We start from the raw sequence: 18,540 nt of genomic DNA, 5'->3' as shown, positions 1-18,540 counted from the left end.
ATGAGCTAGAATGTAAGCCAAACAAATTTTTCAACCAATGATGCAATCTATTCTCCGTGAAGAAATTCTCATACTTGAATGTATAAATACACTTAGTCATGCTGGCAAAAGTTAATTAAAGTCGCTCATAACATTTTCATAAACACAACCATAAAGCAATTCCTAGCAATAAAAGCTAGACAAAAGCCATGAAAGCTAAGTGAAATCATTACACATTCTCTAACCCACACTTTATTTTTTCTTTTCTTATATATTTTTCCCTCTACACACATACCGACTTAAGCACCAAAAAGTTTTATGTTCCTCAAAGCTTTATTTCTTCAGGACTAGTCAAACCTATCAACCCAGCCATGAAAACTCTAATTTCTATGTGAAATTTTTTCACAACTTCAATCATTATGTATAATAAGTAAAGATAGAAGTGTTAGAATATTATTGTGATGCAATTCATTGATGAAATTAGTCTATCATATGCCAGCACAATCATAGAGTTTAGTAGCTACTAAGATAGTTGGCTCACACCACATCACGGGTCAGATTATTTTTTTAATGTTAAAAAAAATTAAAGCATTTCTAACATGTTTTTCAGAGGAGAAAATTTGATAATGAATTAAAAACCTAATGCATAATGGACATCTTTTCAAAAAATTGAAACAATGACATACTGGACAATATCATTTTTTAACAAAAAACTCTGACATGACAATGTAGTGGATTAACCTGGGTTAACCTACTAAATTCCTGACCTGGGTCATAAAGCCATGATAATCTTGTGAAAAGCAAACCGAAATAAATTAATAAACTCAATTCTTAATCAACCCAAATTGATCGATGAAATTGAAAAAAAAATCAGTTAAAGAAAGGACAAAAAAAAATCATAGTGAGTCCGGGTTAACTTGACAAATCCATGACCTGGATCATGCACTCCACCATATTTAAAATCTTTTTATTTATCAATTATTGTTCATTAAATTATATGATAACTAGGCATATTGCCCTCTTTTTATATCAAATAATATTTTTTTTTAAAAAAAAAAAACAGGATAGGACAGGCTTATGGGACTATAATAACAAAAAAATCTGACTTTTTTTAAGTTAAATAACAAAAAGAGACATTCAAATAATGAAATTTTTTTTTTTTTAAGTTTAAGGGATTGAGAATGCATCAAACAAAAAAAAATAAAAGAAAGGCCAAGCGGGCGGGCTTGTGCCTGCCATTTTTTTTTAATATTAGCATGCAAACAACACATCGTCTATAGCCTATAAATCGATGACCAAAGAGTCAACAAAAAATAAGAGAAAGGATATTTCATACCCAAAAAATCATTTTTCCAACCTTTTTTACCAAAAAAACACCTAAAAAATACTATAAAAACATCAAATAACCTCAAAATCAGATATAGAAAGCAAAAACCAACTTGAATTCAAAAACTTGCCTAGGCTCGGATTTACCTTCCCGGACAAGGAGAATGCCAAAGAATATCCAAGTAAAACTCCTCCTATCAAATAGAACCCGTTTACACCAAGAATATCTTTTTCATGAAAAAAATCGGTGTCGACTAATAATTTTTTCTCTCTATTACCTGAATCAAGTGACTTTTCCTCTCCTTTCTCAAACAAGAGACTTAAAAATAAAAATAAAAACAAAAATTTGGAACAAAATTTAATTTTTAAAAACTAAAGGGACTGACAATGAATCATCTGGGAAGAAGGATCAAAATGGAATTTCCACACCAACTCTAAAATCTTCATCTATTTTCCCTATTCTTTTCACTTCGATCTCTTATTTTTCAATCTTATCTTTTCTTAAAAAATTAAAAGCAATTGTGATTAATTTGACCAGTTAGAAAGCAAACCAAATCACTAAAAAAAAAAGTTTAGGAACTAAAAAAACATACAGTATCACAATCCACGATGCTATTTTCATCACGCCTTTTAGTGTTTGTAATGAGATTCGCAACCCTGCCAAATAACCTTGCAGGCCAAAACATGTATCTATTTGACTTACCCACTCCATAAAAGCATTCAAGATAACATTCTTCATTAAAAATCTGGATCAACAATCCTTATTCCTCCGTCCCGATCACGTTTCAACCACAGTAAGCACTTGAGGAATCATCGAAGATAGTGGGGCAGATTGTGCTGTCGTGGTGGCCAGAGTAGCCAAGGGTTGAATTAAAATGATCATCGTATGTACCCTTTTCTTCTTCTTCTTTTTCTGAATAAGAGACTTGAACAAAAATTCAGATAACGCGACACAAACATTTATAAGGAAGCCAAAAAAATCTTAAATTTTGGGTTATTAATTTGATTGCATTTAATAAGCTTGACTAATTTAAATAATATAAATAAAAAAATATAATGACAGTAAATAAACTAACAAAAAAAAAATGACAATGTATAAAAATAAAACTCAAACTCGAGCTCATCCAAGTTAGCATGCTAAATATACAACCTAGTCGTGACACTAGGGTTACCCCGTCGAAAGCATACTGAATAAAACTATGAAGCACAATTATCAAGCAATCAAAAGTTGAAGAGTGAAGCTGGAAAAAAATAATTAAAAAAACAAAAAAAAATTTCGACTCAACCTGTGTTAACTTGCTAACCTTATGACCATGAGCACATAATTGGAATAACCTCATAAAAAGTAAATTGAAAAAAGAAAAACAGAGCATAAAGTCCAATTCTTAATAGATCAAATATTGAATGATGAATTTTTTTTTAAAAAAAGACAAATCAAAATCAATACGTGCTAACCTTCAAAACTCATGACTGTAATCATGAGTCCAAAAATAACCCCATAAAAAACAAACCCTAAAAAATAACGAAACAAAATTTTAAATCATCAAAATATTGGGGGATGAAATTAGAAGGAAAAAAAGACTATAAAAAGGATTCAAAACAAAATAAATAACAATTTAAAAAATAATTTGATACAAAAATAATTTGAAATAAAATAACGAGGGATGAAATTGAAAGCAAAACTCAATTAAAAAATGATTAAAAAACAAATTAAAAAAATAAGAACTAAATTTGATATAAAAATCAAATGAAATCAAATGATAAGGGGTAAATTTGAAGAAAAAAATCAATTAAAAAAATTTAAAGAAAATAGCAATAAAAAGAATAAGGATCAAATTAAAAATAAAAAAATAAATTAAATAACACTTATATTTCGATAAAGCAATGAGGGAGAAAGAGAAAGAAAAGAGAAAAATTAATCATAATAACCCAACCATTATGCCATTATGAACAAACATAGCACCAACAAAAAAAGCTCAGAGATATGCTCCCAACACCGTTCTAAAAGGCAATGTTTAGGCTTAGCTTGGAAAGACACCAATAATTTTTTAAAAAATAATTTTCATATTAATAAAAAAAACTAAATCATTCATTATCAACATGAAAAAAATTAAAAAAAATTAACAATTTTGCTTTTAAAAATAATATAATCTTTATAATATACTTTTAAAATGTAAAAAAAAAAAACACCCAGTATGCATTTAAAATATAAAAAAATTAAATTATCCCTAATCAATCTCATAATAACTAATGGGCCTAATGAAAATAATCATTTGCCTCTAATAATAAATCAATTGATTATTTGTCAAAAATAATAATGTCTAGTGAACCATGGCTTTCAGAACATAGACATGAAGTGCAAATTACACATACTAAAAAGAAATGGTATTTTACTAAAGAAATGGCATAATTATAATTTTTTTCTATTTTTACTGTAGCAGCAATATAATTGTAATTTTTATTTTTTTAGAAAAAAAAATTTTCATATGTTTATTTCTTTATAAGAAAAAAAATAAAGCAAATTTACATTGAGCCGAATGATATTAATATCAATGCCTTGCAATAAATGCCAATCTAGAGCTAATATAGACAATTCCTTCATCCAAGAAAATCCAATTTCCGCATAAATGGCAATCAACATTGAGCTAGAATAGTTTCTAAGTGATAAATGCAAATTTAAAAATGAAATGCCTTGAACAAGGTTTCAAAAAGAGATACAAAGTGAGATCAAAAGTTAGAACAGATCATTGAACTGGATGAATATTGAGATTTCATTTATCTGGTTCCATAAATATTACTGTACCTATCTGTGGAAAAATTACAAAGCGAGGCAGAGTGTCCACCTGTAAGCTGAACTAAAGTGTTGTATGGACAGGTAAGATCTCAATTGGTGAATCAAGGTTCAGAAAGTTAACATGTTCAGGGAGGGGGAAGGAACGAGAGAGGTGAAGAAGCGGAATCACTTGATTTTTCTTTACGGGTATAAGAAAAGAGAAAAGGTAACAAGAATATAGGACCGCAGAAACAAAAATCCACAACCTTTGGCATTGCAAAATGGCATGCTAGATGAGCAAACTGTGGAGAGGACACAATCTGTCTTCAGAAGTTTTCCAGTCATATCTGGTCATGAGAAATCACTGCACAAAGGAATTGGAAAGAATAATCAATACAGGGAAGCAGTATTTCGCCAAAGGAGTGATGTGATATCAACAAAGAAAAGGATTTGCAAGAGGGGAAAACATTGAAAAAAAGAATAAGAAAAATAAGATCAAACCAGACAAGGCTTAACAGCCAGCTCTGAATGGAGAACGATAAAATGACAATACAACAAGCATGGAGACACACATGAGGAGAGTGGCAGTGCATATGTAGGCCCATCTGTGGATGGGAGCACCATTATCATTTTGACCTGGTGCATATTTCACGATCATGGTTCTTTATGCAATTGAAATTAAGAAAAATGAATGGCGTGCCCTTCTGTTGTGCATTAACGACTACATATTTTTTGCATTAATAAGCCACATTGAATTCAACAAACATTAAAGAGAAGCAAAAGGACAAAAAGACTTTTAATTGTGCTTGCCTCTTTTATTCTCCTTTCCAGTCTGTCAATTCGCTGCGAGGAGCATAGAGCTTAGCCACTTGCTCCTCAGCTTCCGTGTCATTAACCACACCACGGCATCGAGAGAAGCCACAATAGCATGCTAGTTTTTCTTCAATTGAGAAAAATCTGAAAGAAATAAAGTCAGCATCTCAAGGAAATAAAAGGAACTTATTTCACAGAGGAGTCGAGGGAAACCTATAATCATATGTGAGTTCCTCCCATCTTTTAATATCTCTCTTTGCAAATATAATTATATGCTCATCACCGTTAACGCTTATAACTCTTGAATAGCAATTGGGCTGCAGAAAAGCAAGAGGAATTATAACATTGATAAAACAAGTGTAGAAATAAATAACAATATTAGAAGCATATTATCCATGTGACCATTCACCTTCAAGCAAGTCTAAAAAAGTTGAATGAGAGGAAAATGCTATTAAGTTGGATGAATTTATCATATGCCAAAAAGTATTAATCATAAATCTTTTCTATAAATCATAAATGACAGATCTTTCCAATACATTTTCTCGTTTGTATAGGTAAGACTTTTAAAAAGGAACAGAAGATACACACACCTCACATGAGTGATTAATCAGATGAGCAATACTTCCAGCCCTTGTGGCGTCAATGACTCGTTTATCATCAATTCTAAACATGTAAGTCCCAGCACCCTGCATTAACAAGGAAAAGGAAAGGTAACCTTCAATCTCAACAGCATTTTAAAGGACTACAACATGGTAAGCAATCAACCTTTCAAAAATAATCACATTAGTTTTATGGATTATAGTTCATAGTTGTACTAGAATAGGCCACAAATACATGCATACGAAAGGCAAGGACAATGGCAAAATTCTCAACAGAAACATACCACTAATGAATTGTAGATAAAGTGCTCTCTCCTATCAGCTATTGGAGGTCTGACTAGTTCACCAGTATATTCAATGACCTAAAAAATCACGTAGTTATAAGTTAATTCCAAATACATGACAGAAAGAAATATATCATATCACATGAGCAAATTAATTTACCATGTCTCCGGCTCTATGTGGATGCTTTGCAAAGATGCCAAATCCATGGATTCCAGATTTCCCTATGGCATGATACATTCTCGATGGTCAGCAAAAGAAAAAAACAACAACCACATAGAGTTCCAAATGCTCCTTCAAATAAACTGGAAACTTCAAATAGAAATTTGGAATACCAACTTACCAAATGCTAATCTCTTTCGGAAGGTATGCCGCATGTGTTGATACTTTTCAGCCATAGAGAGAATGTTACTCGGAGCATCAAGCTGAGAGGCTCTTAGCCTTTGAAGACTAGAAGAGAAGCCAGAGTTAATGAGTCCATTAGAAGCAAGTGTACATCCTGAAGACTCATGTTGAGAGTAACCACCAACCAAGTACGGCTGATTCTCTACAAACAATCGCTTCAAGGATGCAGCAGCAAGGACTTCAGGTTCTTTCCGTCCCCTTCTCCCAAAATAATTGTAAGGCTCTGCAAGCGTAAAAAGACAGATATAAACAAAAATAATATTCTGGTTTTTTTTCCTGATAGATTCAATAAAGCAGCTACTCATATAATAAGGAAACATTTGCAAACAAAGATGCAATTTCTATATGCCACCAAAGTTATTAACAATTCAGAAACAGTACCCGCAGGAAGGCATGCTTGACAGAGAGCAATGGAGACTCTTAAGTGTTATAAAGTCAATGGTTGCCAAGAGAATCATAATTGAAAAAATAAAAGGTTAACAAACATGTTCTTCCCCACACATGTCAGAGGGTAGGAAATAAAGATTTTATAAAGTAACTGGTCGTGGAAGAACTGCAAAAGCACACAAGAATACAGAAAAGCATACCCGTACGAGCACATCCCGATAGATTACATGGTGGGATGTAGTCAGAACACCGACGAGGAATTTGACCAACCCGTTCATCTGTGACCACACGCTCATTAGATGGCTGCCTATGCTTCTTGCAGAAGGAAAGTAAGCGAATGCACTGATCTGCGTCATCTTCATCTAAAGAAAGGAGATAGAGTCTGTCCTCATCCTCAAGCTGTGCAAACATAGAGAAAGATAAAATACAGGAATATATAAGCTATTTTTTCTATCAACAACTAGAGAGAATAAATATATAAATGCAGACATGTATGCAAGGATGCACACAAGCACGCACACAAATATATATTTATATATGCAACACAGTACAAATCTCTGAATGCTTGATAAAGAATACCTCAACACAAAGGCCAGCAGCGCGTGCACAAAGAGGATGATATGCTACCCGGCAAGCGTTATTTGAACACTGTAAACAATATTCATTTCAAAAGGGTCACAACTAAGCACTACAAAAAATAAAGAAAGGAAAGGAAAGAGATGAGAAAACACAAGTGAATTATTAAATAAAAAGATGTAAAAATATTAGCTTTTTTATCCTTCTCTTGCTAGGCAAAAAGGTCTCATATATTAGCGTTTTTTCATTATTTTTCATAAATAAAAAACAGTAAGATCTCTTGATGGAAAAAAATAGTGCACACAATATAGAAAGATAGCCCTTTGTCTAATAGCAAATTCCAAACAGACTGAAATGAAATTCATAAGAATATACACTTCTTAATTAGGTAAACTGGACCCTATCGCCTGATACATGCCAGTTGCCACAATGGTGGAAACATGCAGACTCGTCTATTCTTACATTATCTGATAGTTTAAGATATGTGGAACAGGCCTTTTGATATTTCTACAGAATCTACAGTGATCCAGAATAGAAGGGAGGAAATTGCATGAAAACACTTAGTGAGTTCTAGATGGGAAAAGCTTATGAAGATGTACAATATTCAAATTATTTGCAGTGTCTAGTTGAAGCAGAACTCAATAATCTTTGTGGACCAACCTTCTTCAAAGCAATTATTAAGGAACAACATAGTTTTAGGACCTTTACAAAATTCTGCCTCAAGAACTTCCAGAATCTCCTTAGAATATTCAAAAATACTAGAAATTCCACTTCTTTTTTTTATTCTTACTTTATACTCTAAGAGGATGTCTCATTCTCCTTGTAATCCTTCATTCTCACACACAGTAATTCATTCTTATGCTATCCAAAAAATAATATATACATCCATTTTTAGATAAAAGGTTTTCTTAAAAATACAAACTGATCTGATTCTCAACAGTTGATATTTTATTAGAGTATTCATCTTAGGGTAACAAGTTGAATCAAGGAAAAAAAAAATTATACCAACTGTTTACAACTTTTCCATGCTCCTAAGTAATGTTGAGTAATAACTTCAAGATTCTCGATGGTATAACAATGTTTGGAACTCATGCAGTTTCTTACAACTCAAAGTTCACAATAGAATTTTCCTTGTGTATCACAACTTGCCCTTTCTCTAAATAACCAACTAAAATTTCTAATGCATATTTCATGACTGAAGTTCTGTGGTGAAGATCCAAGGGCGTCAATCTGCTACAATTTATAGGGAAAAAGCAAACGAAAGAATCTCATGAAGATGATAGGATCACTTGAATACCCTACAAATGTATGCATTTCATTTACGACATTAATTAGAGAGCTGAATATCATCCTTCTCAGAATGGGGCATTGAATGACTAGTAGTCGAGAGAGAATTCACTGTCTCACTGAGAAGAGCTGGGCTAAGTTTTCTTATATTTTCAATCACATCAGCATTGGTGGCTTTTGGAAGAGTTGATGGGGCAGACAGCACATCAGCTGCGACAACTACAATGCAAATCTCACTAGCATAGTTATGGTTTGGCAGGGAGACAGTTCCCATTCACAAGATTTCAATTCAGGAACGCCAAGTCCCTAGCTTTCTGTACTGGCCATTCACATACATTGAGCTTATTAAAGATGAATTGGTTTTTGGGCGAACTCCAGAAAACAATAAAACTATTGCAAATGTTCCAGCACAAATTAAATAAAGATAACTAAACAAGAATAGCTTCATAAGAACAGGGAGCACCAAAAAGGAACCAGAAAGCTATGCAGAAGCACCTATCCAGAAAGTCACAATACATATTAACATGAATATTATCACTGGATTAATTATGAGCTTACCTGGATACAAGCTCCATAAGCTACACCACATATACTACATAAAAGCTTCCAACGATCCTGCTCAGTCACAAAATCCAGATTAGAAGGAAAACAAATGTGCATTGCTTGATCTCAAAGAATCTGATTGTAGTGATTCTTAAGTCAAGAAGCCCTTGCAATACTAGCTTACTACAGCACACCAAGTAGCACTCAGTGTGACAAGGTTACAGAGTGTAAATACAAGGAATAAACAAACACACGCCAGAAAGGAACATTCTATAGAACAAGAAAATGCAAACTGAAATAACAAGCCAATGTACCTTATTGATTCTATTTAGCCCATCAATGGGCTCCATTCTCTTGACATCAGATAGGCAAGTTTCTACAGCATATAAGGTGCATCACCATAAGTCTTTATAAGGAAGGAAGAAACAAAAAGTAAACTAGATTCTAACCAGGTATCCATATGGCACAAGCCAAATGAGCCCAGCGTCCATCCGTTGTAGGCTTCATAGCACCACCTAAAGGAAAGTAAATTCACATATTCAGTGGTGTGGCTCTTAGCTATAAGAAAGGTGTTCTAAGACAACCACATACCTATAACAGGACAAAGGCAGCATGGTGGTGTGGAGTCAGGAGCCCCTGGTCGGCATAAATTGCATAACCACAGCACACCATCAACAGGTTCTAATTCCCCATAGCATCTGGCATGGACCTGAGCAGACACCAATTTCGATTAAATTGTTGATAGGACTAGAAGGATTGTAGATATGAAATGAAAAGGAACAAAAGGTTAAGTCACCCCAATATTCAAGAGGAAGAATTGTTACAAAACAATATTAAGTAAGGCACTAAGAGTAAATAATGAGAAAACAGTGCCATTTTGAAAAGCTGCGGTCACAACACAATCCATTATGCAAATTCCATGAAACTGACAACAGAAAAACAAGTACAGAAACCCTTACCATCATTCTGCATTTGTCACACTGCAGGAACAAATTGTTTTCGTATTCCTGAAAACAAAGAGCTGCAATTAGAAATTTCTAACCATGGTGAAACATCAAAGTAGGAGTAATAGGAGAAGGATTCCCATAGTTGGGAAACAAATTGTAGACAAAGATGCCTGGAAAGCAAGGCAAGTTATAAAGATATAATGTGAAACAAGGAATTTTAAGCGTTTTTCATGCATGGTTTCTTTATAAGCCATGACAGGGCCGGGGTTGGTTGAGCAACAAGTAAGCATGTTGCTGAACCAAACTAGTGCTATCCATGCCTTGTGGGGAGAAGTTAGGTTTCACCTCATCCATATGGCAGACATTGCACTTATCAAGGTCTTTCCAATCAACACGAACAGGTCTGTAACCAACAGGTATGCCTTGATATCTTTCAGATGATAACTTGCACATAGACAGTTTGGAAGAATGTCTAGATTTTGATAATCCCTGTAAGAACCATTGGAAATTAGTGTAAAATTACAATCAAAATACAAGGTATTTGAAGAGTAGACACTCGTGCAAGTATGCATAAACACCATAAGCTCAAAAAACCTCTGAACTTCCAACAACACTATAAAGACACCAACTGAACAAAATGCAAGATTCACTAGTCTAAAACTTTTGATATGGTGATCGATCACATAATACCAAAAATACCCCAAAAGTGCCAAAAACATTCAAGGAACTTGATCCAATTTAAGAAAAAGAAAAAAGTTAAATTCACTAGGCCACCTAAGAAAAAAATTATGTCATCACAGAAAACAAAAAATTAACCTAGATGCTAGTAACATAGTTTTAGCAAAGTTCTAATACATCAATAGTGGGTGTCATGTCACCTCAACAGATAATGATAGAATATTCATGATTCTAAGGAATTCTGATTAATGGTGAAAATTTAGATTCAAGGGTTTTCTTTGCTTCGGTTAGATTTGAGGGTTTTCGTTACTTCAGGATAGGGGAAAGAGGAGATAATTTGCTCAGTTGTGAGAGTTATTGTAATTGTAAGCTAATCACAGGGAAGTCTGGGTCTACATAATTCTGCACATTACCATATTGTATAGTGCAGTCCTGAACAACATCACCCATAAGCAAGAAGCTCACGTGAAAGGTAGATGGTTAACAGATTCAGCTGCCTCTTTGCTGAAGATCTTTTCTCTTTGAGGAAGGTTATTTAATGGTCAAAGCAAACCCCACACACCCACTCAGCCACACATCCCAATCCTGTGCCCTTCTGCAAAAACCACATTCCAAGAAGCGAACCCATAATTTACAGCTAGAGCTCATCAGAGCATCTCTATCCAGAATTAGTCTGAAAAGTTAAAGATAAATAGTTTTACAAGATCTTCACCACAACATTAATCATGCCAAAACAATATAGAACCCCTCTTGCTAGCTTAAAACGAATAAAAGAGAAGTGTTCTCATCCTCTCATATTCTGCACTCCAACAATAAGCATTCCTGGCTTCCCTGAATATCCACCAATTATGATTCACATCCCACTCATACTTAGCTTCAACAACCGATCTGTATAAATTATTTGATTCCATCATGAACTTCCCGAGTGACTTCCTGTGAAGACCCTCATTAAACATGCAAAAAAAAAAATTGATTACCAAATCACCCATTAAGAGCATTTTTTGGGGGCATTTGGGAGAGAGGCACTGCAGGATTCTTTGGAACTGGAACAATGTTTGTGGTGGCAGAGTGTAGGTGGAGAGAAATTCGAGAATTGTTAAAAACAATTTCCTGTTAGGAGATAGAATAGTTATTTTGGCTTCCTAGAGTTTCTACAATAGGAGATATAGAGGTGTAATGCTGCCTTAGATGACACTTTGGCGGAGCTGAAAAGTATATTTTCTAGATATTCTATTGTTGAGGATGTATATTTCTCATTACTGTAATTTTGCAAATTTTCTTCTTTAAATGAGTTTTAAAACAAAAGTGATAGAACAACTCTCTTGCACTCCATTATTTTTTTAGATAACAGAAAATTGTATTAAATGCAAAAAGAATGACAAAAGCTTGATGGAGAATAATCCATCCTCCCAAATAATAAAGCAAAGTGAATTACATAAAAGAGAAGCCTTGCCCCACTGAATAAGCTAAAAAAACTCCCCTGAAAAACACCTGAAGCATGTCTAAAAGCGTACTAGTTTTTAAAAATTCTAGCATTCCTCTCCAACCAGGAACTCTAACACTCAACTAACTTAAAGTTCTGAAAAGTTTCAGAATCCAATGAAAAATTACAAGAACGATTCGAAATCAAATTACAATTATGTAAAATAACAAAAGTAGGTTTCTATCTTAAAAGAAACTATCTACAATATTCCACTCCAACCCATTCATTATCCATTTGCCTAGCAAATGAGTGATTCAGAAGGTTCCAACACAAAATGGCTGGGAAAAAATGACATAAATATAAAGTAGGTCCAGATTATGGAATTTTAAGGCCATAGAATACCAAGATGCACACCTTAATTAATTTTATAACTTCAGGATTGGAGAACCCAAACATTTCAGAACCTGATTTGAGTATTCTTCCTACTCCACCTTCAGTGCTAAAACCATTAGAAGTACTATCTTGCATCTTCCTTATTTTTCTGTATATTTTATCCCAGCAAGCAGCTGGAGTGGATCCTTTAATCTGCAAAAAAAAAAAAAAAAAAATGATATAATCAATTGATACTCCTTCAGCAGGTTGACCCTAAGCAGTGAAGCAAGCAACGGCACAAATGGTGAGATGCCAATTATATTTTAGGTTTGATGGATAGGAAGAAAACAGCTGAAGACAAAGTGAATATATCATAGTTTAATGATCATAAAAGTCCATTTATTGACAGCAACATGCCAATATCAAGCAAGTACAAAATACTGACAAGTTCTATTCTACCCCATTCCCGCAAAATATGCCCTACAAAGTTTGTGTTTCCTCGATCATCTTTTATCTGTACATGAAATGTTCATGGTGGTACCATACAAAAGGTTAGTGTGACCTAAGATGGATAGTACAAAGAATCATTTAACAAGATGAGATAAAAAATAGTTAGATGAGGAGAGTGGCATGCAATGCACAGAGATAATAGGAGTGCACATGTATCGGTGGTTTTAGGACCTCATCATAACTGACCTCCTCTCCATTATCCAATGTCACTCTAAATAGAGGCCGAATCTTTGACTCGGCATCTCTCAACACTTCCATCTTGTACATCATATGAACATTTGGATCTGAAACCCACAAAGTCAAAACCAAAACCAAAAAAGAGAATAGGTCAGGGAACTAATAAAATCAAGATGATTAAGAAAATGAAAAAGAAAAATCTCAAAAAACAAGTTCATCGTTGCGTAAAAGATGCAATAAACATATGTCCCACAAGATATTTGAAAAATAACCACCTTTTATCGAAGTAAATTTCCTCAGGGCAGTATACCCTTCAGGCCAGATGAATCTGTCATCTTGGAAATGTTCTGAGTCCTTGACAATCTTTCCTGTGAGGACAATGTACAAGTCTATGAGTGTAAACGAATGGCTGCAACAATATAAACTAATTACATATTAATACCCAGCCTCCCCAATTAAGTAGCAGGACGAGGCTGCAGGTACTGCGTTGCCATCAAGAAGAAAAAGGTGGTGAAATGCACAAAACATGTTCAATCATGTCTTAGATAAAATAAAACACAAGCAAATTCCAAAAGCTGAAACTTACCAAGGCTTATTATTTGCAAATCCCCAATTACATAAGGAGAAGTACCCAGCCTAGCCAATATCCTTCGAATCCCTCCATCTTGTATGCAATCTTCTCCTGAATCTGTACTCCCTTCATCCTCACTACTCGCACTCTCACAGCTATCAGCTTTCATGCCATTTTGCAGCTGCAGCATTCTTCTCGGAAGCTTTTGTTCACTGAGATACCTGGTCAAAACAAAATGATCACAGCATCAGGATCCCAACAGTCCATGTCATATTTTAAGTATTCTCACAGTTTTCCAACTCTTATGATTGAAAGAACTGCACTGTATAGCTGCTCCACAGTGAGTCTGTCCAGTGAAACTTCAGGTAAGAAATAGATAACAAGAAGGTAAAGTAACATTGAAAGTGAAGCCTATCAACCAAAAAAACTAATTGTGCAGGTACAGAATATTGGTAACCAACTCCAGAGCCTGAGCATCATCAAGCCTTTAGGACAAATTCCAAGGATTCTCAACGTAGAAAGTAATTCAATTGTGGAGTCACTAAAAGGCTGCGTCAGAAGTGTTATTGGCACATGCAACCCATTTCCCAGGTTTCAAAACAATAATGCAGGTTATATTACAAGAAGACAAGCACAAGATGGTATGGTCCCTAATATAGTAACCTTCGCCAACTCAACAAGTGATGCAAGCATGCTATATTGATAAATTGACAACAGAAATTAGTGACGATCCCTATACATCAAGAGGGATTCGCAGGGGCATGATCACAAATCTGATTAAATAACAAGTACTCAAGCGTTAAACACCGCACTCTCATGCCACTTCAATGAACTGGACCCTTAAAATCAACCTTACATTTTCGCTTCTTCCAAGCTTCGAGTGAAACGAGGTTGCTTGCACTTTAGGTGGAAAGAAGAAAGAAGTCCTTTGAGAAACGAGATTGCCTGCTTTGGTTTAATTCTGATAATAGAAAGATCAAATATAAAGTCAGCCTCCGAGAAAAATAGATGTCCTACATGTTGGGGAGTGATTGACTGCACAAAAAAACTCCAAACTTGTAAGAACAACAAACCTTGCAAAATCATGGGTACCAAAAAATTGCACAGATACTGATCTTCCTCCAATATTTTTGCTTAAGCCTTTATGATTGCCAATAAGTGCTTCATCTACAACAATTGCTGGCCACATAGCATGACCTGCACTAGAACAATTAAAAGATATAGTTGGTGTAAAACCAAAAGGGTAAATTTATCTTTCTAATGTGTTACACAAAATGCTTTCTTCAAAACCCGAGAAAACTAGCACAATATAGTGTACATGCTGCTGAGTGCAACAGTTTGCATGTTACAATGCCTGCCTTTACTGTGCTGACATTCAATCTATCGAAGAGATTAATGCTAACTCAAGTTTTGAATAATTAACTGATGATAGCACTTGCATGTACATAATGACAGAAACTGCCCAGGCATGAGGATAGGAATCAAATAGATGCAAAATATCCTTTCCACCAAAATCCTGGTTCATTAATGCATAGGAAAACAAGACCATCCAAACACAAATACAAAATAGGCTTGATACAAGTTCTTAACAGAATCATTGATTTTGTTTCCTTTTCTTTTTGTTTAAATTACCCGGTAAACCTTTTTTTTAATGCCCTCGATCTGTGTGCCGATAAATGGCCATACATTCAATCAATAGTCTTTCTAATCCAGCACATTGGATTTCCTTGACCCTGAAACTATAAAGCATTATTTAGTCAAGATTAGCATGTTGGAAGAAGTAAAAATATGTTTGCAAAAGCATACACAAGAATCAGTTTGGTCATAAGGCCTCAAAGCCTAATCTAAAGAAAAAGGATAAGGTTTTAGCTCGCAATTCATATCTTGTGTTACAGAGCCTTGATATTTCAAAGCATCTCTGAGATATCTTCAGGTTTTTTTATGGTTAATGTCAGTAATGCAAATAGTGAAAACAAATAGAACGAAGACAAAGACAGACAAAAGCCAAGAAATTTGGTGCAGACCAGTGACTTTGGCCCATATGATATCCCCAGGGTCGAGATCTTGGCAGTCATCCAAACTGGCAGCTAACACAACCATCTCATTGTAATCATATCTATCACCATCTGTACTTTTTACAGAGACAGTCAGGTTCAACCGCTCCATCTCCTCATGAGAAATAAAAAATTTTACTTTCTCGTTCGAAATTATTAAGTCCTCTTTATCTCCATCTTCATATTCAATCTGCATTCAGTTCATCTCCCATCAACAATAGTACCCCATCGTATCCTTTGAATTCTAAAGCTGTTCGAAATTTAGAATAAAAATATAAATTGGGCAAGCCATACATTGTATCGATTGGTATCTGCGATGTGCCCAACAACACGTCCAGAATACCATTCAGCATCCATTGGCCAGTAAACCTGTAAAAATCAGCTTTATCATGCATATAACAAAAAGGTAAAGAGAGATGGAAATAATCTCACGAATCCAAGAGAAGTAAAGCATATGCTTGCCTTGCATGGTAACCCAATGAATGATTTCGGATCAACACCATCAAAACTCAACCTATTGAAGACAGAATTTACACCCGTTAAACAAAAACTCACATGAATAAGCAGAAACCAGCTGTAGGCCAATGCAAAAGGTCAAAATGTGATTAAAATACATGCTACATTGTCTCAGCACCTAAAATGCAGCTTATAAAGATTAAAAACTTTACCGAAAAAATTAAAATTCCACCACTCTAATAACTGAAAGAATTACTTTCGTCAGTAATTTTCAATAAAATCCATCTCAATTAGTACATTAGGAGAGAAACCCACCTGACCCATTTTTTACTAGTAGCTGGAAGGGCCGAAAATTTATCAGAACTCGTAACCATAGAATCACGTTTCTTTCTCTTAAAATCCCCAATCTTACTATTACTGTTGTTAGTATTATTACGGCAATCCCTCAATCGAGGCCTATCAAACCCTAGCAAAATATTAGAATCGACACCCAATTTCAGCAACTCCTTACTCCCCGTCCTTCTCCTCTTCTTCTCCTTGTTCAACTCGATCATCGACTCCTCCTCAAATTCACAAAAGTCGCTCTTCACCGCCTCCTTAGGCTCAGCGGCGCGTGAAACCAACGAATCAAAAAAGGAAGGTCGGGGGGCCCGTTTTGGACGGCGAGAGTAAACGTGGAGTAAAGAAGGGGGGTGGTCGGCCCGTGGATGGTGAAGGTGGTGTTGGTGGTGGGGTAAGAGCTTCCGGGCTTTAACTTTCTTTGACATAACGTTGGCTGATCCACAGAGAGATGCGGCAGAGTAGACACGGTCCAACGACACGTAGCGTATCGGGGTGCCCCCGGCTTCACCTTCTTCGAAATCGAGAGGAGATTTGTGGATTTTATCTACTGTGTGGGGTTTGTGGAGAAGTGCCATGAATGGGTGAGGTAGTGAGAGAGAGAAACTGACCTGTCTCGAAATTGGGGAAGGAGAGAGGGAGGGTTAGGGTTTAAGGATTTGGATTTGGAGGGAGGGAGAGATTTTCCCAAATTATCAGTTTCCCGCCCGCCGTGTCTAAAATAGGAGAGAGAGGGCTCCTGCAAGCAAGGGTGCCCCGATAATCTAACAACCCTCGTGTTAATTTTCTTAAGGTTTTTTTTCTTTTTTTGGTGACTGGGAATTTTACAAAAGTACTTCGCACGTGCCAAACATTATGTTATAAGAAATTGTCGATGTGATGACAAGATAGACTTAACAATTTCCCTGATGGGCTCGCCCGGCTTACCTGATAACGACCCAAAAACATTATATTTTGATTTTTCTATCATTTAGTCCCTTGTTTTTTTAAAAATTACGGTTTTGCTTCCTTCTATTAGTCCTATATGTTTATTGATACAAATTATTCTTCTTCAACGTCTAAAATCAATAACAAGATCTATGCAGCCAGTTCAAAAAACCCTGGAAGCACCTGGGAAAATATGATATTGGCACTTTTACTTTTCTTTTTTCTCATTAGAAAGGCCACTTTGATAATGCGGTAGCTTTTATTTTTTGAAAGTGTGTTTATCTTGAAAAATTATTAAAATAATTTTATTAGTGTTTTTCGATCATTTTAACGTGCTGGTGTTTAAAATAAAAAAAAAAATTTATTTTGATATATTTTTAAGTGAAAAGCACTTTTAAAAAGTATCATGCACCACAAATATCAAGCATGACTTAAAGATCATGATGAAGTGGTGAAAACTTCTCCCTGGATTGGATTGTACGTGGATATATCTTGGATTTATAGAGTGATTGGACTTGGCTACTAGTTGGTGGGTTAACAAGGCGACTTTCATGATCACATACAAAAACAAAATCCTTAACAGAGAACATTCTAATATTTAAGTCAATAAATATACGAAAAAAAAACTATGTAGGAGCAAAATATGCAAGAGATAGTACGAGGTTTGAGGAGATGGACATGATTATTAAGAGGTGATCACAATATGAGGTAATCATGGTGTAAAAAAGTGATGGTAATAACCATAAAAGGACGACCAAGAGGCGTTAATGAAAGTAGCGGTGATCAAGAGATGATAGCGACCATGAAATGATAGCAAATATAAGGTATTAACCGAAAAGTAGTAATAATTTGAAAGTGTTAATCAAAAAATAATCGTGATTAGAAGGTGGTTATGACTATAAAGCGGTAATGATCGAAGGTGTTGACCAAAAAGTAACAATGACCAGGAGATGGTAATTAATTACAAGATGTTAATCAAGAAGTGGCAATGTATGATGATCTTGCATTTATGGAATCATCAAAAACCTTGAAACCAATAACATTACAGTAATCATGTCATAGTTCTCCAAGTAATAAAGGGTAAACTTTCGAAAAAATTAAAAGTTATAGTGAATG

General features: G+C 34.8%; 1 protein-coding gene across 4 annotated transcripts; it reads right to left on the bottom strand.

Annotated features, from left to right (window-relative positions):
• Positions 1 to 4,052: 4,052 nt before the first annotated feature.
• LOC7462013 (histone-lysine N-methyltransferase ATX2) lies at positions 4,053 to 17,290 on the bottom strand. 4 transcript variants are annotated; one of them, XM_024585449.2, is made up of 25 exons: positions 16,474 to 17,290; positions 16,165 to 16,216; positions 15,997 to 16,071; positions 15,673 to 15,892; positions 14,722 to 14,845; positions 14,505 to 14,609; positions 13,664 to 13,869; positions 13,353 to 13,445; positions 13,072 to 13,184; positions 12,433 to 12,603; positions 10,263 to 10,406; positions 9,930 to 9,977; positions 9,562 to 9,679; positions 9,420 to 9,485; positions 9,285 to 9,346; positions 8,986 to 9,042; positions 7,144 to 7,212; positions 6,765 to 6,963; positions 6,116 to 6,400; positions 5,935 to 5,996; positions 5,775 to 5,852; positions 5,482 to 5,577; positions 5,105 to 5,208; positions 4,889 to 5,035; positions 4,053 to 4,442 (listed from the first exon to the last, which is right to left on the bottom strand). In XM_024585449.2, exons 1-24 carry the CDS (start codon positions 17,073 to 17,075, stop codon positions 4,894 to 4,896), a joined length of 3,291 nt encoding a protein of 1,096 aa, XP_024441217.2. In that variant the 5' UTR covers positions 17,076 to 17,290; the 3' UTR covers positions 4,053 to 4,442; positions 4,889 to 4,893. The 4 variants fall into 4 exon arrangements, with proteins under 4 accessions (XP_024441217.2, XP_024441218.2, XP_024441220.2 ...); XM_024585450.2 differs by having other exon boundaries at positions 13,087 to 13,184; positions 16,474 to 17,289; XM_024585452.2 differs by lacking the exons at positions 15,997 to 16,071; positions 16,165 to 16,216; positions 16,474 to 17,290 and adding an exon at positions 15,281 to 15,387 and having other exon boundaries at positions 14,722 to 14,850; positions 15,673 to 15,810.
• Between the last annotated feature and the right edge of the window lie 1,250 nt (positions 17,291 to 18,540).

Source organism: Populus trichocarpa, chromosome 14 (genome assembly GCF_000002775.5).
Source record: "Populus trichocarpa isolate Nisqually-1 chromosome 14, P.trichocarpa_v4.1, whole genome shotgun sequence".
NCBI classification, from domain to species: Eukaryota; Viridiplantae; Streptophyta; class Magnoliopsida; order Malpighiales; family Salicaceae; genus Populus; species Populus trichocarpa.
The sequence above is the reverse complement of the archived record's forward strand: the minus strand, read 5'-3'. Positions and strand labels throughout refer to the sequence as shown.

What these genes read in the sequence shown, in the direction of transcription:
- LOC7462013 (XM_024585449.2), bottom strand. Translation starts at nt 17,075, where the DNA reads ATGGCACTTCTCCACAAACCCCACACAGTAGATAAAATCCACAAATCT. An exon ending in CAGATACCAATCGATACAAT is followed by an intron (nt 15,893 to 15,996) that starts GTATGGCTTGCC and finishes AACTGAATGCAG; the next exon opens with ATTGAATATGAAGATGGAGA. An exon ending in AGCTTGGAAGAAGCGAAAAT is followed by an intron (nt 13,870 to 14,504) that starts GTAAGGTTGATT and finishes TGTTTTGACCAG; the next exon opens with GTATCTCAGTGAACAAAAGC.